This window comes from Girardinichthys multiradiatus, chromosome 21 (assembly GCF_021462225.1).
Source record: "Girardinichthys multiradiatus isolate DD_20200921_A chromosome 21, DD_fGirMul_XY1, whole genome shotgun sequence".
NCBI classification, from domain to species: Eukaryota; Metazoa; Chordata; class Actinopteri; order Cyprinodontiformes; family Goodeidae; genus Girardinichthys; species Girardinichthys multiradiatus.
Genome location: NC_061813.1, coordinates 25,314,697 through 25,338,466, shown reverse-complemented (window position 1 = coordinate 25,338,466; position 23,770 = coordinate 25,314,697). Strand labels below are relative to the sequence as shown.

Here is a 23,770-nt window from a genome sequence, read left to right as displayed (position 1 = left end):
AGTGCATATACCTGTAAATTCCCTTACCAGACTCATAAACGGCTACAATATTCCTTCTGAAGGCCTTTTTTCAATCTCACCATGGTGTTCACTCTCACCTCAACAGTAAGGAGGACACCAGACTCATGACTAAGGTTTAAACATATTTGCATGCCCAAATATGTTACAAAAACCCACTGGCTGTCATAGGGCATCATAATTTTTTTCAAGTGACTAAACAACAAAATGTTATTGTAATTTATCCAAAACCATCTCACATGGCCCTGAAAAATAATTTATTTATGCTGTTTTAAAAAAAGATGTGTAGTTGAGATGATTTAATAAGCCCTTTGACTCCACCTCTTTCACTTCATGCATTCACACACAGTTTTCATTGCTGTTAGCATTGGATGTGTCTCTGTGTTTGGCTCCCAAGTAGCCTATTTACAACTTGCAGTAAACAACCAATCACTTCATTTTTGTTTTATGATGCTGTCTTGTCCTCCATTTTAACTTTCTGTGCTTTTCTTTATCAGGCCGGCAAAGCAAAAGATCACCCTTCCTTTGTTACAGATGAATAATTTCTAGTCAGGTTTAGGTAATCCTAAATAAGACACTAAGCATATAACTAAACCCATGGCGCTTCAGTGGAGCAATTTTTAAAAACCTTTTAGGAATCTGTATGGCATGTTTAGCGTCTTGGAAGAAAGCAAATAAGAATTTTACTGTTTCCTTAGTGTCAAACATTTATTTACATTCTAGCAAAACAACATTTTATTTGGTAGTTGTCAGACGATTCTGGGATCTGTAGACCTCATTAAAGGATCCTGTTCCCTGGAGCTGCAGAGTGAGGGACATCTTCACTAGGGGAGACTGGATTACCACCAAAGCCTTGAACTCTTTGTCTTCGCTGAAACACACAACACATAGGCAGTCAAATTATAAATGGGCGTTATGTATGTTTGCTTAATGCTTGATTTTTCTAACACACGTGTTGTTTCAGAACTGACTGCTACCTTGGAGTGAAGCTAATCTGCAGACACTGGCTCCAGGAGTTCCTGAGAGTTTTCTTGGATCCGAGAAACCCAAAGTCTGGTGTGATTTTAAACACACGAGAGTCTCCTTCATCTGACTCTAAACAGAGAGAGACTCAGTTAATGCAAATGAGCAAAAAAAAGTATACATATTTTTAATTTCAAGATTTTGTAGTCTTCCAGACTCAAATTTCTAGATGTAACGCTCAACTGTTCCATGGACGGATGGATGTATGGATGGATGGAACCTGACTTAATGCCAGCCCTGTGCATCTTTTATATGAAACCCAGAATAAATATGCTCTGATGAGAGAAACCTTTTCTCACATAGACGGGCCTGAGGGAACTCTAGAACTATAAAAATATTTTCCCAAACATACTTATTTAAATTTGGAAAATATGTAAATAAACTTTTTAAACGTTTAGCTATTGGGGTGTGTTGGTTTTCAACCTATTTCGCTGTTTGTTTGCTGTTTGTTTGTGAAGGTGTTTGTGGAGTTACTTATAAGTGATTTCCAGTAGGTGTGTGCTCCATGGCAGTGGAGATTTATCTCTCTGGTCTGTATGTGTCCAACATAACAAAACCCAAAGCTAAGGTGGTCAGTGGAGAGACTGAGGGTAGGCATATCCAGATGGGCACACAGAGGCACCTTCTGTACACAGGAAATGCATTTGGTAAGGTCACGAGCTACATAAATTTTCATAAAGCATGATGCTTGATGGTGAAGCTGCCTCTGACCTGCAGGCTGTTGTTGCTGTGGTGGATAAGAAGGTTTTGCATGAATCTCAGCTTCTTCTGACCACTTTCAGTATGGATCAGCCTCACTCTAAGAGAGATGTCTTCCTCTGTTTGGTTTGAGAGGTCCAGCAGTGCCAAAGAACAATGAAAGGCCACTTTCACCTAGAAATAATGGAATTAGTAACAATTATAGCTAAAAAGTAAGCAAGTTCCGCTATTAAATTTTCTAAGCTTTTTCTCATCTCACCTGCATGTCGTGTTGAGGGTGAAGCACCAATGGCTGATTGTGAGCAACAGAAGGAGTGCTGGAGGTGCTGGTCCGAACCCGCGAGTGAGGCTTTAGAACTGAAAATGGAGGCTGTGTCCCCAGTTTGAAACGTAAAGGCATCTCTGCAACGTTTCTCAGCTGAAAGCTCTGTGTAATGCTAAATTCACTGACTACTACCTGCACAACAGAGCATCAAAAGACTCAACATCTGCTCAGAAATACTTTATACCCTTAAAATCAGTACATCGTGTATGTGCTGATGATTCCCAACCTCCTCGTCTGATTCATCCCTCAGTAAATCACCGGCGGAGGCATTAAACTCCAGCACCCCGCCGTCCTCCTCCATCTGCACCAACAGCCTGCAAGCAAAGGGGGGGATCCAAGAAGAAGATTTGCAGCCTGCTTGTTTTTGCCCAACTTCAGCTTATTTTAATTTAGGAAACATAAATTGAGCAGGAGACATGAGGGATCTGGGGGCATAAATAGTATGAAGGTAACTGCTTACACTGCCGGCTTAATGCTTGCTTGTAGATCCAATCTGACAGGCTGTAAATCCAAACCTTGTTCCCTTCTGACTTTACCTGGGATGCAAACTGCCTTCTGTAACATACACAGAAACTTGTCATGGGAAAAACCTCATCAAGTTTTGGTCTTTTTTATAATTCAATGATGAAATGTGCTTTTTCATGAGCTAGGCGCGTTACCTCACAGTCTAGGCTCATGAAACCCAGCGCCACGCCAACACATCTGGACTCACATTGGGAGTCCGAGAGATTCAAGGGGGTGAAAGCTACATGGATTGTTTCACTGCCCTTTGCGGGAATCACCTTATGTTTTACACATCAAAAGAATACATCATTAATAACATTAAATAAAGAAGGTTTTTCGGGAGTAAAATGCAAAAATGTGTCTGAAATAATTTACAATTTGTTGCGGTGTAATGCAGTATGGGGAATCTGATAAGCTGCCTATGCGAGGTCTTATGTGGACGGAGATGGGGTTTTTCTTTGCAGGATAGAAACAAGGTCCTTCCTCTTCTTCTTCAGTTACAAATTCCCTCTCTTCACCATCCTAAAGAATCAATAGCCCATATAATCATGTCCCGGAGGCAATCTGGGTTTTGGTGTCATGATATACTCACAGTCACACTTTGAAGGAACATGCTTGTCACCTCAGATGGTGGTGTTTGATTCTTCTCCAATGGTGTTGGAATGTTTCCACTATAATCCCTAAATGCCCCGCTCAGCAGCTCATTACCGTCAGCATCCTTCAGTGGGATGTGGTCTCCATATGTCACCACAACATCCACCAGTTTATGGTCATTCTCCTCAATGTTAAAGGTCTCCCAGTCCACGCGGATATCTGCCTCAGACAAACGATACTCAGTCATTTAGAACGTTGGATGAAGTATGGGTAGGGAAGCGCCTTGCAAAAGCATTTACACCCCTTAAAATGTTTCATATTTTGTCACCACAGCCTTTTATTTATCCTATTGTGGTTGTATGTGATGGATCAACACCAAACAGTGCATAATTGTGGAGTTTTAAGGTTTTTCAAAAGTTTTTACAAATGATAATAAGGAAGATAAGGAAATAAGGATGATAAGGAAAATGAAGGAACACAGAAAGGATTTAGGAGTAAAAAATATCTCAAACTTTGAACATTTCACGAAGCACTGTACAAAAAAAAAGACTGCGAAAGAAATCTCACTTGCCTTGGGTCACGTAAGGCAAATGGACAACTAAAGAAGTGTGAAGTAAGCATTAAGTGGTGCAGCGTTTCCATTATCTGGAAAGGTTGCTTACTTTTCCAGACTCAAATTCCAGTCAACTCTTCCACCTATGTATGGATGGATGGATGAACAGACCGACCACTGGGCAGGCTTTAGAGATACTATGTGCAGTTTGCCACAAGCTATCTAAGAAAGACAGCAAGTGTGTGGAGGAAAGTGCACTGATCAGACTTGAGTTGAACTTAGGTCTACATGCAAAATGTGGTGTGGGAGAAAACTAACACATAATATCGACCTGAGAACACCTTCCTCAACATGGAGGTGACAGTATTATCCTGTAAGAATGCTTTTTTACCGCATGGACAGGAAATCTGTCAAGAGTTGATGGTTAAAAGAATGGAAATAAATACAGGGGGATCCTAGAAGAAAACCTGCTAGAAGCTGCAAAATACTGGTGCGCGTTTTGCCTTATAGCTGTGCAATAACCCTAAACATACAGCCAGAGCTACACAGGAAAGGTTTAGACTAAAGCGTTAGAGTGAGAGTGGCCTAGTCAATGTCAAGACCTTAAACTTACTGAACTTGAGCTACAAAGAGCTGGTAGATACATCTCCCAACGTATTGCACTGGGGTGGAGGGTTGGGGGTCTCTGACTATAAATACCAGTAAAAGTTTTAGAACACCTGCCTCATTTAATGGTTTTCTTAATGTTGATGACTATTTACATTGTATGTAGATTCTCAATGAAGGCCTCAAAACAGTGAATGAACACATATGCAATTAGGTAGCAAACCAAAAATTGTGAAACATTAACCTCTGGCCATCTCTCAATGAACGTCTGGGAAGTTCTTTCAAGACGGAAAACAATTTCAGGTGACCACCTTATGAAGATCATGGAGAGAATGCCAAGAGATCAAAGCAGACATCAAAGCAAAGGGTGGCTCTTTGGAAGTATCTAAAATATAACTTTTTGTTAACTATATAATATACTATATATTATATAATTCCATGTGTGTTCATTCACATGTTTGTTGTCTCTGGGGAGAATCTACAATTTAAATAGTCATGAAAATCAAGTGACCCATTAAGTGAGAAAGGCGTTCTAAAACCTTTGACTGGTAGTGTGTATACCAGATTTTTAGGAACTGTAATGAATAGCGAAAGTCAAAGTTTAAGCTTTGAACCAACTTGCCAAGAACAACTCACCAAACATGGTTGGGTTATTGATGCGAAGTGGTCGAGAAACTGTGTCCCCTCCTGACAAGTGAGCGCCAAAGCTAAAATGTAATATTTGAACCAAAAGAGAATATTTAATCAAAAGCAGCACACAAACAGGTGTCAATTTATTCAAAGTTTGACAGACTGTATGATTGGTCCCTGATGCTGGTCATCTGGTTGTGGGCCTATCATTTGGAAGTAGAGTGGGCAGCCCTTCACAGTCATCTGCATGGGTATAAGCATCGGTTCAAGGTCTCCAACCTGTAGACAAGTTTAGATCTAATCAGTTGATACCAGGGTAAATAAAGATCGCTGCCTTCTTCTAAGTCTTAGCCATCCTGACACACCTTGCATACGAGGTGATCTCGGTATTCCCCCCACATGTTGTTGTAGGCGGTCACATCCACCGTCCTGGTCTCAAACGGACCCAGCTGCCCTGAGTCTGGTCGGACCAGGAAAGCCGCCCCTTTTCCATGAGCCAGAAGGCCGCTCACAAACTCTGATAGTAAACAAATAAACTCAGCTGTGCTGCTAAGTTTTGCACCTTTACACAAAATTATACGTCACCTTCATATGCTTTTGCGTCTACTTTTTTCACTTGTGCAGAGTGAAGTGGAGTCTTTGTATGTGTGAGTCTGTAACTGAGATGGAGACTGTGTAACATTTCTGTCATGGTGTGGTAACCTCAATCCGTGATCTTTTGTTCTGGTTAGTGAGGGACTGTTTTACCTCTTTTCTAGTCTGTTTGCCATTGACACATCGCAGGTGAAGAACACTGCCTTTATGGTAAAAGCTGCAGGCATAGTGCTTTCATTGCTTATTAGGAGCTGTTTGGTCACTGCTCTCGTCAAAATGACATCTTCTCCAAAGTCAAGCATCAGTGGCGAATGAATGTCATCATTCCCTCTGTTACTAGAAGCAACATAACAATATTTTAGGGTGTGAAACTGGAAAGATATACCGTTATGCTGAGTTTTCTAGATCCAAATTTGCTACCAGACACCAGGCAGCGAGTAGGACACAGAAGGTTTCTTTGCTTGGGAAGCCACAATTCCGAGAACAAGAGGTGAGTTCATGCCCTGCACCTCACAAAGAGCAGTTGCTTCAATCATCTCTGACTATAAGAAAAACAAAAAACGAAAGAAAGCAGGAGCATCTATAAAACACAAGTAGCAGTGACACTTTACTGTCTAATCTTAGCAACACTGGTGGTACTTGGTGGTACTTACATCTGTGTGAGAAGTGAAACTGACAGTGATCTCCATGGTTGCATTAGGTCCCAGTACACCAGAGGAGGGGTGAAAGCTGGCTGTGCAGAGGGGAGCCTGTTTACCCTGGAGCTGTGCCTGTCAGGTGAAAGATAGGGACGTCTCAATTGACTTTGGGCATTTTGTCTGTGATTTTATCAGCAATACCTTCAGTAAGCAAGAGATTTGCATCACCAATCAAAAAAAGCAAAAAGCAAACACAGATTAAATCTGTAAGAAGCAACTACTTTTTCATGGCAATGTAACGCTGTCCTGCAGAATCTCCTTCTGGGACAAAGTACCCGTTACCATCAAGGAAATGTGTCTAACTGGGAGATCCCCCTTTAAAATATTTCACTTACATCAACACACTGCGTAATATTTGAAAGAAACTTTTAAATACTGTAGAGATTTTGAATGACAAGCATGCACTTTATTGAGACTGATTTCATGGGATCCAGTGGGAACATCGAGTAACATTTTAAAAGTAGAAGATACCTTCCAGCTAAAGTTTGATGGCAGCAGCGTCTGGTTGAAAAGTATTACGTTGCCTTTTGTGGGAACTCCGACGTAAAGCTCAGAGAAGACCAGCTTACAGCTTAACAGGCACACCTGAGGGCACTGCACGTCTGCTCTGATCCACACGTGACTGTTAGAAACATTTTGGGAATAAAAAACTGCCTGTGACCATGGGAACTAAAAACCATCATAGATATTTCTGTCATAGTTGATGTGTATCAACAGCTGCAGAATGAAAGAAATGTGAGGTAATGTTGCTAGTCTACGTATAGCGGCTCTCAAAGGACTTAAACTTCCCAAACCTTTTCCACCTTCAGTATGACATATATCCATTACAATTCAACAGAAAAAAAAAAAACCCAGACAATTCTGTTTGTTGAAAAATATAAAGAGCAAAAGTGTGCAAGCGCCTGAAATTAATACGTTGTTGAAATAACCTTTGATTCGCTTTTCTTTAGTCTCCACCAGTCATCAATGATGGGGAATCAGATGAACCTGAAATAAAGCTTAGTGTCCTAATGACATCTTCCCAGGGGTTATTGTTGAGGTGGATGTTTTGACTCAAAACCTTCGGGCGTCTGCTGTAAAGCTGAAGATGAAGAGGGATTTCATTTTTCAGCATCATAGACAGTCCAAATCAACGTAAGAAATGTAAAAATAGGTGTTTTGAAATGACCTAACCTAAGTCCAGAACTAAACCCAACAGAGAGTTTGGCAAATATTACCAAGTCAAGATGTGGCTACTGACTCCTGCCAAAGATGAACCTAAATTTGAACTTCATTGGTATTATTTTTAATGAAATGCACACTGATGTAACGAGGTAATCACATTGTTTATTTTTTAATAATTTTCTTCTAACACATTTGCTTTGGGTTTTTTATCTTACTGTAACGAACATATGCAACATTAAAGGGGGAAACAGTTTGTAAATGATCTATCATGGCCTCAGCTGGAAATGTATAAGTGGTGGGTACACTTCTGAGGGCTGCTGTAGGTGTGCTTACCACCCAGTTCCATTCTCCACAGTAAGCTTCAGCTCTGTTTCAAACCTCTGGCAGACACCTGAGCAGAAGTACAGCTTCACACTGCAAGAAGCAGAGGGAGGCAGCAAACCTCTCCATGGCTCCACTAAGACCTGAGCACGAATACGGACAATACTGATATTGAGATAGCAGGCAAGCCATTTGACTGGGTATAATACTACACAATACCTGTTTTCCTCTGTGACCCTGATCTTTAATTATCTTCTCCTGAAGTGTCCAGCTGGCCTCCACAGGAGTGGTATTGGTTAGGATGAGTGTGGTCTGAGCTTGTTCCCCAAGCCTCACAAGCCCAAACTCCACACAGGGAACGCTGAGCTTTACTGTAGGACCCTATTAAGTATTCAACCATTTTAAAGCAGGAAAATGTTCAAATGGAAGAGGACTTGTTTAGATGTTGTAAAATCTTACTTTAAAGGAAACCTCTACATGCAACTTGATAGGTTCGTTCTGATGCAATACGTTGCAAACCAAGTAGGTTTCAACCTTCTCTGGTTTCCCTCCACTAACGATGAGATCAAAATCAAAACACTCATTCTCTTCTGAAGCAAATAAACAGATAAAAAAAACTATTGACAACACGCAGTTCATGGAAAGAGTCAAACGTGACCTTGGATTTAACATGCAGTGCACCTATTCTCCCAGCAGATGGCTCTACTTCTACATCATGGTAGCTGCTGTTCAACCTCTCCCATTGAAACGAGATGAAAGTTTTACTGTGATTCCACATCTGAAACACAGACACCATGAAATAAACAGAATTAAACCTCCAAAATTGGATTTATTTAACTGAATTAATTGTCCTGCAAAGTAAATGAGATTTAAAAAAAAAACTGCCTTAATCAACCTTAAACTGCTTGTGAATGGTTGTGGAAATATAAATTTCTCCAGGGATTATGACAGCATAGGGCTCCAGAAGGATCTGGTACGGCTCTGTTGACCCTTTGACCTCTATCTCCATGATGATCACACTGCTCACCTTGGAGCCGGGCTGCACAGGGTGAAGGACACTAGATTTCCCACATGAACAGACACACAATATAGAACAATAATCAAACAGACATTTCTGCACATTTTAAACTCCGTTGTTTGTGTACTTTGTGATTTGATTATTTTACTTTAACATTGTGCTTCACTTAATGCCTCCTCATAAGTATAAAGGTACCTGTTCTCATTGGGCTCTGGTGGCAACAGGGGGATGTCCCTCAGGACCAAGTGAAGGACACTGTGATAATCCTTCAACTTGGAAAGGTGCAAACATTATTTTAAAATAAATCCACGATCTGTTTGTTGCACTCTGTAATTCATTCTGTTCCATACCTCTTTTGGACAGAAGGTCAGGAGAAACTCTTGGTCCTGACAGGGAGCCAGGAGGCCTGTTGTGGGGCTCATGTGGTACACGTCATTTGTGTCTGGATGAAACTGGATATGGGATGGCTTGAATGGTTCCCTCAGAAGAAGAGGATGTAGATTTGGTTTCATGATTTGCCATTGGTAGGGAAGCTCCAAATGGCTTCAACCAAATGATGAAAAGAAGAACAGAGTACCAGAAACGGCCAAAAACGCTCATATATGTAAATCTTAACATCCTGTAGTCTGGGTGTGAGTGGAGACCCCACGTGGTCTGCCACAGGCTTTGTAAAAATATTACCACAATTTTAAATTTTTCATTTATTCATGTTACAGCTCAATGTATTTTATTAAAGTGTGGTCCGCATTTCTATACAGCCCCATTTACCCTGGTAAAAGCTCATGATGTCATGGAAGGTTCAGTTACTAAACAACAACCCAAACTTTGAGCAAATCAGTAGGCAATTTGAGGTAACTGCTTTGCCCAGGGGCACGTCATTGCAGGACAACTCCTCTTCCAAAAGTCGCCCCACAACTGAAGGGCTGAAAACAGATCTTTGTTAGACTTTTCATATTTTCATTTTGTAAAAGACTACTACCTTTCACAACTGTGCTTTGTGTTGTTCAATAAGATAAAATCACAGTAAATTGGTTGTACCATGCCAAAGAAAATCAAGGTCAATGACTATGATACAATAATTTGTGTATATTAAGAGGTGCTTAATGGTGACAACACACAATGGGATCAGGCTTACACATTGTTTCTGATGATGAGTCTCTTCTGTTGCACAGAGCGAGGGTTGCATGTGGGGAAACGGACAAAGTGCTCTGCCGTGAGGTCGTGCACCTCTCCAGCATTGAGGGGCTCATTCTCTCCAGACACAGACAAAAGCTCTAGTCCAATCAGTTGGCCCTCACCTATAAAACAAAAACACTTTAATCCACCACAGGAGACAGAATAAAGGAAGTTGAGAGGAAGTTTCTTGGTTGTCTTGCTTCCAACACTCACCTTCAAAGGAAATGTCTTTCACCTGGCAGTTGTCGCAGACTATGGTAAATAGATGACAACATCTCTCCACAGCGGTTGGAAAGAAAACAACCTCGAACACATGCAAAAAATATTATGTAAAACACAATATCCCTCTATGCATTTAAATGAGATAAAGGCTGTCCATGCAAAACAAATAAATGAGGAAGTCTACTGAAAAAGTTCTTGATGGTTCTGAAAAGAAAGTGCAGAGTAGCCACACGACACAAGCTGTGGGTTTTTTATTTCCCTCATGCAAAGCAGGCAAAAGTTTGTATGTAACAGTTTTTGTTTTTATGTGCAAATTCAGAGAGAGCGGTTACCTCCACATCAGTGGCTTCTCCTGGCTGCAGCACAAACACACAGGGGCCCACTGCAAAGGGTGGCTGCTCAGAAAAGTAACTTGTTGCCAAGGACTTCAAAAAGAAATGGATGTCTTTAGTTATTTTATAAGCACTTACAGCACACGCCCCATTTACTGCCAACCCTGGTAAAGATAATGTCATTTTTCATTGAGGAAGCAGAATCTTACACCAACAAAAACCAACCCTTAATTTCAGCACATTTATTCAGGGAAGAAATAAATCCCACATTAAGAAATACTTTTTTTGTTGCCACCCCAATTAATTTCAATAAAATAAATGTAACTGAGCCATTTTCTGAATTTATGCTACTAGCCTAGTCTACTAGCTAAAACACTTTTACTTAGAAATCTATGCCTTATGTCTGTTGCTGGGGTATAATTATGATATGATACAGGTGTCCATTTCTCTTAGCCACTATTCAAAATGGGAAACACAAGAGTATATGTCTTTTGAATATGGGCAGATTTATCTTTATAAGATGGAAAATCACAACAACAATTTGCCTGAACATGACACTATCAGTAAGAGCAGGAATTAAAAAGTTTCAAATGAACTAAACCTGTAAAAGGAGCTTATTTAAAGATTGTGCGTTTCTACTTATTACTTTCTTCTTATAGGAGGATTTTGGATTTTTTGCTGAATTTTGACCTTGTTTAACTGATCCAGAATGGAGTTAAGAGTACACATAGTGGAAACAGGACTTTGTAAACTGTTGAAAATGGAACCACCTCTAAATCAATGTAGGGAAAGCTAAGGAGCTGGTGGTGGATATCTGCATAAACAGAACCACCACAAACTCACCTGTCAACGTGATTGGAACAAACAGGTTGTTGGGTTTTCACCTCAACAATTAACTGGACTGGACACACAACACTGATGCCCTTTACAGTAAGAGTTGGCTCAAGATCTACTTGCCAAGGAGACCCAGCTCTCTTTAGAGTGGAGAAGACCCTCCTGAGGAGCATTTGTATCTCTGTTGTGGTATCAGCAGTCTACTACCATGTGGTTTGCATTAGCAGCCCTGTCCGGAAACTGTGACCACAGGGATTACCAGTCCAGGAACTGTGCAAATGATTCTGGGGATTTCTTTGCAAAGCTCTGGGTATAATTTTTTTTCATAAGAAATATATGTACGTGCCAACTTATTTTACTACACTTGCATATTTAAAAGGTATATTTCCTTATAATGCTCAGCTCTACTCTTTCATTTGTATTTTTTTTGTTGCTGTATTGCTACTATTACACTGGGATAAGAAATTCTCCCCGGGGACTTCAAGAGGAAACATGGTTTTCTGGCCCACGCAGAAAAAGAGGAAACCTAAACCTCGATGTTAGAGATAATTTTATTTCAGCTTGTGATTAGTTAGCTGCCATTAAAAACATTTAGTTTTTATACATCTTTACCAGGGGTGGCAATAAGTGCTGAGGGTGCAGTAAATAGTTTGACTGTTGCAACTTTTACCCTGAGATTTGAGGCTGGCCACTGGTCTTTAGGGATGATGTAAAATGTCCCAGTGCTGAGTCCAACATTTTGGCACCGGAGCTCAACAAACTTCACCCCTCCGACCAGACAGTACCCGCAGTCCACAACTCTGGGCACTGCAAAACAGTCGAGCTGAGGTTTTCAAAGCGCCATTATGTAAAATGAGTTTGGTTGCTTGCAGTGATGCTTACATGTAAGTACAGGAGGAGGTCTCCGTGCCTCGATGGGCACCACAAATAGATGCTCAGATTCGGTCTCCACCACCATAAAATCCTTGTAGTCCCCCAAGGAGTCTGGAGCAAAACGCAGTGTGTACTTACAGCTCATACCCGGGGCAATGATGCCCCCATCACTGGGGAATCTTCCTGCAGACACAAGATCTATACATAAATAACTGTTTATTCAGTTTAGAGCAAATGGTGCTTTGTTATAAGAGAATAGGGCTAGAGTGACTCGCAGTTAAGCTGCTTTAGTCACTCAATGAACGACATACCAGAGAGTTTTGATTAGATGTTGCCCAGGAGTTACAGAATTTATTTTGATTCATCTCCACATCACGTGGGGTGACATTGCACACTGCCAACTAATCATGGCTAAAATGGACTCACCCAGGCCAATAGAGAAGTATGGAGTGGTAGGAGGGATGACTCTGATGTGGCGGCTTGTGGAAGTCACGTTTTTCAGCTCCAGGATAGACTGTGATGCAGTATGGGGATATGTTACTGAGCATCACATTTTCGGCCCACATGTTAGGTTCTAATTGTTCTGAGGCAGTCACTTGAACAAACCTCATAGACATTTCCAACGCTGTATTCAGTAAAAAACATCACTGAGGGCTTTGCTTGGAAGACTGGATCATCAGCAGAGCTTTAAGAAGGGTTAAAAACAAACACGCAGAATTTAAAAGTAAATTTTAATCCTTGATCCGAATCCAAAATTGATTGTTAAAGATCTACTGATCAGAACTTTGTGGCTAATTTCTGATCACCAATTTTTCTTAGGCTTTGACCTGCTGATATGGATTTTAGCCAATTCTGAATTCTGAACTAAAACAAGAAATAAAAACAGCATTTCTTTCCTGTCTGAGCAGTCATTAATTGTTTATATTAGGAACAGAAGCGACTTCAAATCATATATATGAGAGCAGTTGCTCTAAAACCAGAATTTACTATTATACAACAAAGAACAGGTAAGGACAACTTTTAATCTAGGGTTTCCTCTATAAGAACAAAAAAGGAAACTAAAGGAACAGATGAGAGGTGCCATATTTCATACATGACAAAAACAAGTTTGCACTTGGAGAGAAACACATCCTCCAGACTGCTAGCAAAGAATCTAACTGGGCAAACCAAAGCATTAGCGCTGATTAAATAAGCATGGGGCTGAGAACTGACTTATTTTAACATTTGTGATTTACCTTTATAAGGATTTAGTTGATGGTTGTGTTATAATAGAGTCCTGATGCCAACCAACCCTCTTTTGTTTAACTTGTTACATCTAGAGCCCAAGACAAACCTAAACATCCCATTCTCCCCAAAGACCCACTGTCCTGTGTACCACATGAGTTCAAACAACAATGGCTACAGAGTACCCAATTTTACACGCAACAACTGATCACATGGAGACGACAGACATTTGAGAAACTTTTTGTCTCAGATGTGGTTTCACTTCTCTAATACAAAGACACACTTATTCTTCTTTGCTAACACAGAGATGATCACTTGCAACTGTACATCTTGTAAAAGGTGAACATGTCGATCAATACTGCTCATTGAGTTTAATTCGACTTATTTTGATCATTATTCCTTTACTATAATAAGTGCTGTTGTACTTTTTAGTAACGGATTGTCATTATTAGTGCATTTGTGCTGTGACAATTGCTGGCTGAAAAGCCTTTGAAAAAAACTCTTCTTAATCTGCCTTCTGAGTGTCATCTCTGTACAGAATAGTACAAAATCCAACAGAAACATCAGTCTGATATTGTTATTATTTGTTTCTGCTTTCTCTAGGTGTTTCCCCCCGAAAAATTACTAATGTCCCAAAATTATTTTATGATTAATTAATAACTGTCTTTAAACATGTTCATATTTGCTAATAACTAAGATAGTTCATACTGTCTACAGCATTAATAAAGTTCAATTAGTAGCCGTTCCCCAACAACATCTTAAATTGTTAAATTAGTGATTAGTGCGATGAGCATTATAAAGTAATATGTGGCTCCTTAGCTTAACCCTTAGATTTGTAAAAGGCTGCCAACATTTTCACATCCAGGACATACATAGACTGAGGGATTACAAGGATAAAACAGAATAACTTTACTGTACTTTGTTCAGCTTCCTGTTATCTGCTGAAAAATAGCTTCTCACATTCCTGCGCTTTGTCTGATTCAAAGTTGAAAACACTTAACTGATCTTGAAAGTTTGAGTGTGTTCCTTAAAGGAGGACTTTTTAAGTTCCCAGTCAGAAATACAAGAAGGCCCCTGATGTAGGGTTTCCAACTGGGAAAGTAGGAGCTCACTGAGCAACTGAGTTTAGTATATTTAAATGTGTAAATTATAATGAAGGTGCCTGATACAAAGTAGTCTTTAGCACTTCCGACCATTTGGATAAGTTTAAAGCAATTGCGCACAGTGTAATAAAATATCTGTTTTTGAACATGTTTCTTTTGTGTGTTAATGCATAAAAAGATGAAAAATACATGATTTTTGTCTTGTATTGTATTATTACAGAAAAACACAGTGGAGGGCAATAATTTGTTCCTTCCCCTTCACAAATTGATTCTCTTGTTCATAGTGCTACTTCATCGTTGCGTGATGCATTAGACAATGCAGCCCCCTTGAAAAAGAAGGTAAATATTCATAGGAGGCTGGCTCCCTGGTCTAATTCAGAGCTGCGTACTTTAAAGCACAATGTTAGAAAATTGGAGAGAAAATGGCGCTCTACACACCTAGAGTATTCCTACTTAATCTGGAAAAATTGTCTACTGTTGTATACAAAGACACTTCGCCAAGCTAGAACAGCTTATTTCTCATCATTAATAGAAGAGAACAAGAATAATCATAGGTTGCTCTTTAGTACAGTTCCTAAACTTACACAGAGTCATTGCTCTGTTGAGCCATCCATTCTCTTAGCTCTCAGCAGTCATGACTTTATGGAATTCTTCCTAAATAAAATTGATTATATTAAAAAGAAAATCTTTGACATACTCCTGAAGATGATTACTTCATCCTCAGCTAGTGAGACAACAGTGGAAGTAACTGTAGAACCTGATCTGTGTTTGGACTGTTTTGATCCTGTGGAGCTTCCTGAGTTATTAGAAATAGTAGCTTCATCTAAACCTTCAACTTGTATGTTAGACCCAATCCCAACCAAATTATTTAAGGAAGTCTTCCCTCTGATTACCAGCCCCATTTTAGGTATGATTAACCTATCTTTAGTAAATGGATATGTACCACAAGCTTTTAAGGTAGCTGTAATTAAAGCTTTACTTAAGAAACAGTCACTTGATCAAGATGATTTAAAAATTACAGAGCTCTATTCCATATCTTCCATTGTTATCTAAAATTCTTGAGAAAATAGTTGCTAATCAAATGTGTGAGCATTTACACATCAATGACCTGTTTGAAGAGTTTCAGTCAAGCTTCAGAGCTCATTATAGCACTGAAACAGCTCTGCTGAAAGTCACTAATGATCTTCTTATGGCCTCAGATAATGGACTTGTGTCTGTACTTGTCCTCTTAGATCTCAGTGCTGCATTTGATACCGTCCATCAGAATATTCTCTTAGAAAGGCTGGAATATGCTGTAGGGATCAGGGGAACAGCGCTAGGCTGGTTTAAATCTTATCTGTCTGACAGATTCCAGTTTATTCATGTAAATGATAAATCATCTTTAAACTCCAGGGTTAATTGTGGAGTACCACAGGGTTCAGTACTTGGGCCCATTCTCTTTACTATATATATGCTTCCAATAGGTCAAATTATCAGGCAGCATAGGATACATTTTTCACTGTAAAGCTGATGATACTCAGCTTAACAGCTATTGTAATGGCCGTTGTAGCCATCAGCATCTACAACGGCTCTTTGAGGAAACCTTCATAATATGAGCTATAACAACATTTAATTTCCCTTTGGGATTAATAAAGTATTTTTGAAATGAATTGAATTGAATTTACTTATCCATGAATCCTGATGATCCCAACCAGTTAGATAGACTACAAGCATGTCTTGAAGACATAAAAACTTGGATGACTTTAAATTTTCTGCTTCTAAATTCTGACAAGACAGAAGTCGTCGTCTTTGGACCGGAGTGTTTAAAATAGAAACTGCTTAGTCAATCACTTAACCTGGATGGCATTAAATTGACCTCCGATAATAAAGTAAAAAACCTTGGTGTTATTTTTGACCAGGACATGTCATTTAAATCCCATATTAAACAGGTTTCTAGGATTTTCTTCTTTCGCCTCCGGAACATTGCCAAAATTAGAAATATACTGTCCAGGAGTGACGCTGAAAAACTAGTCCATGCATTTGTTACTTCAAGGCTGGACTATTGTAATTCTTTACTATCAGGATGTCCACAAAATGCAGTTAAAAGCCTTCAGCTGATTCAAAATGCTGCAGCAAGAGTTCTGATGAAAATGAAAAAGAGAGATCATATTTCTCCTACTTTAGCTTCCCTTCATTGGCTCCCTGTTAAATCCAGAATAGAATTTAAAATTCTCCTCCTCACATATAAAGCCCTTAATGATTTAGCTCCATCAAACATCAGAGATCTGATGGTTCCATATGTTCCTAACAGAGCACTTCGTTCTCAGACTGCAGGTTTACTGGTGGTTCCTAGAGTCTCTAGAAGTAGAATGGGAAGCAGATCCTTTAGTTATCAGGCTCCTCTCCTGTGGAACCAGCTCCCAGTTTTAGTCCATGAGGCAGACACCCTGTCTACTTTTAAGGCTAGGCTTAAATTCAAATTCAAATTCAAAAATACTTTATTAATCCCAAAGGGAAATTAAATAATAAAACTTTCCTTTTTGATAAAGCTTATAGTTAGAGTGGCTTAGGTTATCCTGAGCTATCTCTGTAGTTATGCTGCTATAGGCTTAGGCTGCTGGAGGACATAATGACCACTTTCAATTCAATTCAATTCAAAAATACTTTATTAATCCCAAAGGGAAATTAAATGTTGTTATAGCTCATATAACAACATATATCACTCTCATTGCTACATTCTCATACTACTCTCCAATTTTGCATTATTTGCTCTTATTTTAGCTTTTAACTTTATGTTCTCTCTCTTTTCTCTTCCTAGAAGCTACACCTGGCCTGACTCTGTGTCTACCTGTGTCAACTTCCTGGAGAGGGACATCGTCCAAGCTTCTGCTGGCAACAACTTAAGGCTAACCCTCTACCGATGATCCACATGGCCCTGTCTTTAGTGTTTAACCCTTTCTCTCTCCTAGACATACAGTGCCTTGTGAAAGTATTCGGCCCCTTTGAACTTTTCATCCTCTTGCCACATTTCAGGCTTCAAACATAAAGATATAAAATTCAAATTTTTTGTGAAGAATCAACAACAAGTGGGACACAATCGTGAAGTGGAATGAAATTTATTGGATGTGTCAAACTTTTTTAACAAATAAAAAACTGAAAAGTGGGGCGTGCAATATTATTCAGCCCCTTTACTTTCAGAGCAGCAAACTCACTCCAAAAGTTCAGTGAGGATCTCTGAATGATCCAATGTTGTCCCAAATGACTGATGATGATAAATAGAATCCACCTGTGTGTAATCAAGTCTCTGTATAAATGCACCTGCTCTGTGATAGTCTCAGGGTTCTGTTCAAAGCACAGAGAGCATCATGAAGACCAAGGAACACAACAGTCAGGTCCGAGATACTGTTGTGGAGACGTTTAAAGCCGGATTTGGATACAAAAAGATTTCCCAAGCTTTAAACATCCCAAGGAGCACTGTACAAGTAATCATATTGAAATGGAAGGAGTATCAGACCACTGCAAATCTACCAAGACCCGGCCGTCCCTCTAAACTCTCATCTCGAACAAGGAGAAGACTGATCAGAGATGCAGCCAAGAGGCCCATGATCACTCTGGATGAACTGCAGAGATCTACAGCTGAGGTGGGAGAGTCTGTCCATAGGACAACAATCAGTCGTACACTGCACAAATCTGGCCTTTATGGAAGGGTGGCAAGAAGAAAGCCATTTCTCAAAGAAATCCATAAAAACTCTCGTTTAAAGTTTTCCACAAGCCACCTGGGAAACACCCCAAACATGTAGAAGAAGGTGCTCTGGTCAGATGAAACCAAAATCCAACTGTTAGGCCACAATGCAAAACGATATGTGTGGCGTAAAAGCAACACAGCTCATCACCCTGAACACACCATCCCCACTGTCAAACATGGTGGTGGCAGCATCATGGTTTGGGCCTGCTTTTCGTCAGGAGGGATAGGGAAGATGGTCAAAATTGATGGGAAGATGGATGGAGCCAAATACAGGACCATTCTAGAAGAAAACCTGTTGGAGTCTGCAAGAGTCCTGAGACTGGGATGGAGATTTATCTTCCAACAAGACAATGATCCAAAACATAAAGCTAAATCTACAATGGAATGGTTCACAAATAAACGTATCCAGGTGTTGGAATGGCCAAGTCAAAGTCCAGACCTGAATCCAATCGAGATTCTGTGGAAAGAGCTGAAGACTGCTGTTCACGAACGCTCTCCATCCAACCTCACTGAGCTCGAGCTGTTTTGCAAGAAAGAATGGGCAAGAATTTCAGTCTCTCGATGTGCAAAACTGATAGAGACAAACCCGAAGCGACTTGCAGCTGTAATTGCAGCAAAGGGTGGCGCTACAAAGTATTAACGCAAGGGGGCTGAATAATATTGCACGCCCCACTTTTCAGTTTTTTATTTATTAAAAAAGTTTGACACATCCAATAAATTTCATTCTACTTCACAATTGTGTCCCACTTGTTGTTGATTCTTCACAAAAAATTTGAATTTTATATCTTTATGTTTGAAGCCTGAAATGTTGCAAGAGGTTGAAAAGTTCAAGGGGGCCGAATACTTTCGCAAGGCACTGTAGCTACTGACTGAGCTTTTACTGTGACTAACTCTATGTGCTCTCTTTCAGACTCTAGCCTTGAAAACTGGCTCAGAGTTTATCTGTTCTTTCTTTCTAGATGAAACAACTAAAGGAGCTACATGCATTAACATTTACTTTTCCTTCCCATAGAAAATACTCCTGGATCAGTGCTTCTGTGTTTTTTTGTTTCTGCTCTGTTCTCTCTGAATCTGACTGCACTGTTCAATGGTTAGGATTAATTGGAAAGTATGAACCTGACTTTGTGAAGTGCCTTGAGACAACATGTGTTGTGAATTGGCGCTATATAAATAAACTGAATTGAAACTAAATTGAACTGAACTGAATTATTCGCGAGACTAGTTAGCCACTACAATAATCTGTCTGTTCTCCCCATACATGCATGGGTTCTGCAGATACTCCAGTTTCCTCCCACAGTCCAAAAGTATTACTGATAGGTTTATTGGTCTTGCTAAATTGCCTTTTGCTATGAATTTGTGTGTGCAGGGTTGTTTGTCCTGTGTGTCTCTGTGTCACCCAGTGATGGACTGGTGACCTGTCCAAGGGGTACCTCACCTCTCACCCATTTACCCCTGGAGATAGGCACCAGTCCCCCTGTGACCCTACATGGATAAGCATGGATAAGCATGTATAGATGGAATGGATGGAAAATAAAACCCTGTTAACAGGAGACTTGTATTTCAGTCATTCTTCTCCTGATAGTGTTTGTCTTTCTCAGCTGTATAAACATACTGTACACTTGATGACTAATGTTGTAGCTGCTGAACAGATTGAAAATAGATAAGAAATGAAGGATGATGTAAATCGCTGTCTGGTTTTCACTGCCTCTCTGGTTTACACTCAGTGGTCACTGTGATGCATAAGGTATCAGCTTACACGCACCTGCTCGAGTATAGCTGGTTCCACTCAGGTAAAATGACATTCATGTTTCATGTCAATATTGATCAGGTGTTGTATTTCCTATTATATTGTATTGTACACCAACTATTGTGCACTCACGTAAGCTGCTAAATCTACATTCCTTTTTTACTCCGAGCTCATTGTGAGCTCTGAGCCTTTGATTCTTAGAAACTCTCCTTTCATGCCCCTTCTTCACTTTGGCTCTGTGGTAAATGTTAAATAGCCTGCACTTGTATAGTGCTTTATCTAGTTCAAGGATTCCAAAGCGCTTTAAACTACAATCAGTCATCCACCCATCCATACACACACTGACAGCAGCAGGCTGCCCTGGGGAAACTGACAGAATCCGGGCTGCCATACAATCAGCGCCACCGGGCCCTTTGACCACCATCAGCAGGCAAGGCGGGTGAAGTGTCTTGCCCAAGGACACAACAACATAGACGGACAGAGCAGGGGTTCAAAAACGGTTACAAGACAAACCCCTACCATCGGCCTTTAGGTGAGATGAGCGATGTTCCACACTGCTGTGTATTCAGAGGAAGGAAGCGTGGATTGCGCAGGAAGCTTTGTCTTCCTTTAAACCTCTGAAGTTTCTCCCAGCCCTCCACCCGGTCCTTTGCGCTTGGCTGGCCCATCCACTTTGGCCTGGGTTTGGTCTGTTTAGGAACAAGTACAACATACAGTGCCTTAGGCTTTGATTTTTTTTCCTTTTCACCACGTTACAACCACAAACTTCAGATTATTTTAAGGAATTCTATGATAGACCAACACAAAGCTGTGCATAATTCTGAAGTGGGAGGGAAAATATACAGGGTGTTTCATTTTGGTTTTTTTCCTCTTTCAGTAAGACCAGAGTTGTCATCTCAACAGAGTGTCCCACATGACCTTTGGGTCTTGTGTTGGTCTGTCACATAAACTCACAACACAATATATTGAAGTTTGTGGTTGTAACTTGGCAAAAGACAAAAATTGTCAGGGGTATAAAAACTTTTACAAGGCAGTGTAAGCGCAGAGTTTTTGTAGTTCTGTTTCTAAATCCACCTTCTTTAGACTTTCCAGATCCCTCAGCATCCTTGCTTACCTAGTTAATTATCGCAGATAAAAACAATTAAAGGCTACCTCTTCAGGGGTTCTCTTCCTTTGACTTGTATCTGAGCTTGATTCAAAAGTAAGACTGTCATCCAACTCATTCATTTCCAAAACAGTCTTCTTTGGACTGGGAAGCAGCGTATATCCATCATCCTGAGGCTCCCGGGAAGTGTGCATGGCATAGGTGATAGTGGGTTTTGCAAAACTGGATTTTACTGTCAAAAAATGTTCAGACAAAGATTGTCAACACATCAATTAGTCCCTAAATGTCACTTAGAAGCGTCACATACCTGCAGCTGGTGCTCGTACTTGTGGTTTTTGTGTATTTAAGTAGTCCCCAGGGGAGATCAGGTTGTTTCTTTTGAGAAGATCTTCATCGACGCACCAGGAGAAGGTGGATTTGACTGAAAATAAACCTGAGGCGCAGTTTTGAAATAACTGTTGATTTATGGTTTCTGAATTTTTTCACATTACAACCACAAATATCATTTGGATCAGCCAACACATTGTAGAACATAGTTATGCAGTATTTCATAGATCTACCTCTCACAGCAAATACCGCTGCAAGTCCTCTGGAACATGTCTCAGCTCTGGACATCACCGACAAAAAACAGACACAGATTCTCAACTGATTTAGGTCTGGACTTTGACTGGGCCATTCGACCCCACAAATATGCTTTGATGTAATCCATTCCTCTGTAGACCTGGCTGTGTGCTTAGGATGTTTGTCCTGCTGCAAGGTGAACAACGACTATGATCTCAAGTCTTTCACAGCCTCTATCAACGGACAGCCTCTATTTACCTCCAGCCATCTTCCCTGACCAGATTCCCTACCATTTGTGAACGAAGGTATCTCCACAGCATGATGGTGCCACCATCATGTTTAACATTAGGGAGTTTTCCTTTTTAAAATAAAGGATTGAGCAGTGAGATATGTAAAGTTTGGATATAGTTTCTAACACAACCCCGCTTTCTTCCTCTCCTGGGTTTTATTTGGGGGTATCAGAGTCTAAAGAGAGATGAATAAACAGGCATGCCACACTTTTCAGATTTTTATTGCTGAAAATTGTGAAAACTATATATGATTTTCCCCCCACTTCACAATTATGCATTGCTGTTATTTGATATATCATAAAATCCCAAAAAATAAATACATTGGAACGTGGGGTTTAAACATAAAAATGTAAACAGTTTAGAAGGCTAAGAATGTAAGTGAGAGTCTAGTCTAGTCAGTATTGTATTAATGATGTTCAATTAGTGTACAGTGTGTTGACATCAGTACGTAAAGCCATTGTCTCATGCAGCTAAAAGTCTAAAAGGAATCTTTGAAAAAGTGCAGGAAAATCTGGAGAACTACTGATCAGAACCACTTGAACTAGGCCACTTTTTACATCAAGTCTGTCGGCTTGGATTTAAAATTAACCAAAACTACAGTTTTTCTAAACTTTTTCTGTGGACTGCAAATCAGAGAGCAACTCACTTAGGAACGGTGCAGATTGATGATCACAAACAACTTCAATTTCTGCCTTCATCCGCTCATAGTCCAGGCTTTCTTTGGCAGCAGCTCGGGCTCTGGCCTGATTTATGTGACTTTCCACCTGCTCAGCCTGTTGCATACACTCTTCATATTCAAAACGAGCCTAGAAATAAAAAATAGTAAGACATTTCCTTTCATTCTGTCATCAAAGCCTTTAGTTCCACTGCCTGCTTACCTGCCGCAGCTCTTTAACGTATTTCTCATGATAGCTGCTTCTTCCCGCGTTTGTTTTGAAGAGGTTGGATAACAGAGCCTCTTCCCCGATTATGTCCTTAGTGTAAACCTCCTTGAAAACGCTTACTAATACATGAGAAATGTCCTGGAATTAAAGAAGAGGGAGAAATTTCATTTTGTACCTCACTTTATGGATTTCTTTCCCCTCCATATGAAAACGTGCACATCCTACTTGTGATTTTCCTGAGGCAGGTCTGTGTCGGTCCACCGAGGGTTCAACGAACATGTCTTTTTCTTCCAACATACCCCAGCAACAGCTTGAAACCAATTAAATTAAGCGGTGTAAATCAATAAATTATTATACTCGCAACATACGTTCATGACCACATAAGATGTATATATTGAGGAAATCCTAAAGAGGTTAAATACTTTCACCAAATCCCGACGCGCTGGTCAGTTATGTTTGCGTACACGTGGTTGCCTAGCAACAACAGGTGCTCGCACCCGATCTGAAAGGGGTTTGATCGTGACCTTTCGCAAATAAACGTATTACATCGTCCGGAAATATAAATTTTCTTATGCATTCTGTGGAAAATAAAACTGGCATTAGGTATTTTGCAAAACAGGAAAAGAGATCGATAGAAAAGTCTTCAAAATGACCATATCACAAAAACGGGAAAACAATGCAGGGTTAAAGTTACTGGAAACTTCTTCATAAAAAAAACCCCCAAAAAACTAAGCAAACAAACAAAACATTACTTAAGTTTGATACAAAACACAACAAACTCAGCATAAATACTAAAACATGTTCCAGGAATCCCCAGCGGCAGCTTGAGGTTCAGTGTAAGGCTATATAAGAGATATAAACGGGGGAAAAGAATACATTTAGCAAATATATGTGTATTTGAAAAATTCAATATCCAAATATATTTCAACAAACATTTTTGAAATAGCA

General features: G+C 40.0%; 1 protein-coding gene across 4 annotated transcripts; it reads right to left on the bottom strand.

Moving 5' to 3' along the window:
- Positions 1-712: 712 nt before the first annotated feature.
- Positions 713-23,299, bottom strand: dlec1 (DLEC1 cilia and flagella associated protein). Of its 4 annotated transcripts, XM_047349148.1 has the most exons (39): positions 23,245-23,299; positions 23,048-23,132; positions 22,817-22,960; positions 22,585-22,744; positions 21,395-21,520; positions 21,135-21,319; positions 20,502-20,671; positions 12,791-12,869; positions 12,611-12,698; positions 12,194-12,367; positions 11,982-12,118; positions 10,478-10,570; positions 10,137-10,227; positions 9,883-10,045; positions 9,098-9,290; positions 8,943-9,019; positions 8,625-8,787; positions 8,411-8,507; positions 8,189-8,319; positions 7,949-8,110; positions 7,742-7,872; positions 6,716-6,866; positions 6,200-6,316; positions 5,967-6,088; positions 5,700-5,882; positions 5,538-5,611; positions 5,318-5,469; positions 5,116-5,231; positions 4,959-5,029; positions 3,162-3,382; positions 2,945-3,091; positions 2,725-2,847; positions 2,526-2,620; positions 2,292-2,379; positions 2,000-2,197; positions 1,753-1,914; positions 1,516-1,666; positions 996-1,113; positions 713-889 (listed from the first exon to the last, which is right to left on the bottom strand). In XM_047349148.1, exons 2-39 carry the CDS (start codon positions 23,117-23,119, stop codon positions 754-756), a joined length of 5,061 nt encoding a protein of 1,686 aa, XP_047205104.1. In that variant the 5' UTR covers positions 23,120-23,132; positions 23,245-23,299; the 3' UTR covers positions 713-753. The 4 variants fall into 4 exon arrangements, with proteins under 4 accessions (XP_047205104.1, XP_047205103.1, XP_047205105.1 ...); XM_047349147.1 differs by having other exon boundaries at positions 23,048-23,288; XM_047349149.1 differs by having other exon boundaries at positions 5,538-5,605; positions 23,048-23,288.
- Between the last annotated feature and the right edge of the window lie 471 nt (positions 23,300-23,770).

Bases quoted from the DNA above. Each gene is read 5' to 3' on its own strand.
- dlec1 (XM_047349148.1), bottom strand. From the start codon at position 23,119: ATGTTGGAAGAAAAAGACATGTTCGTTGAACCCTCGGTGGACCGACAC. The intron at 8,320-8,410 runs GTGCACTGCATG...TATTTGCTTCAG, and splicing joins GCCATCTGCTGGGAGAATAG to AAGAGAATGAGTGTTTTGAT. The intron at 6,317-6,715 runs GTATCTTCTACT...TTCACCTGACAG, and splicing joins CATCAAACTTTAGCTGGAAG to GCACAGCTCCAGGGTAAACA.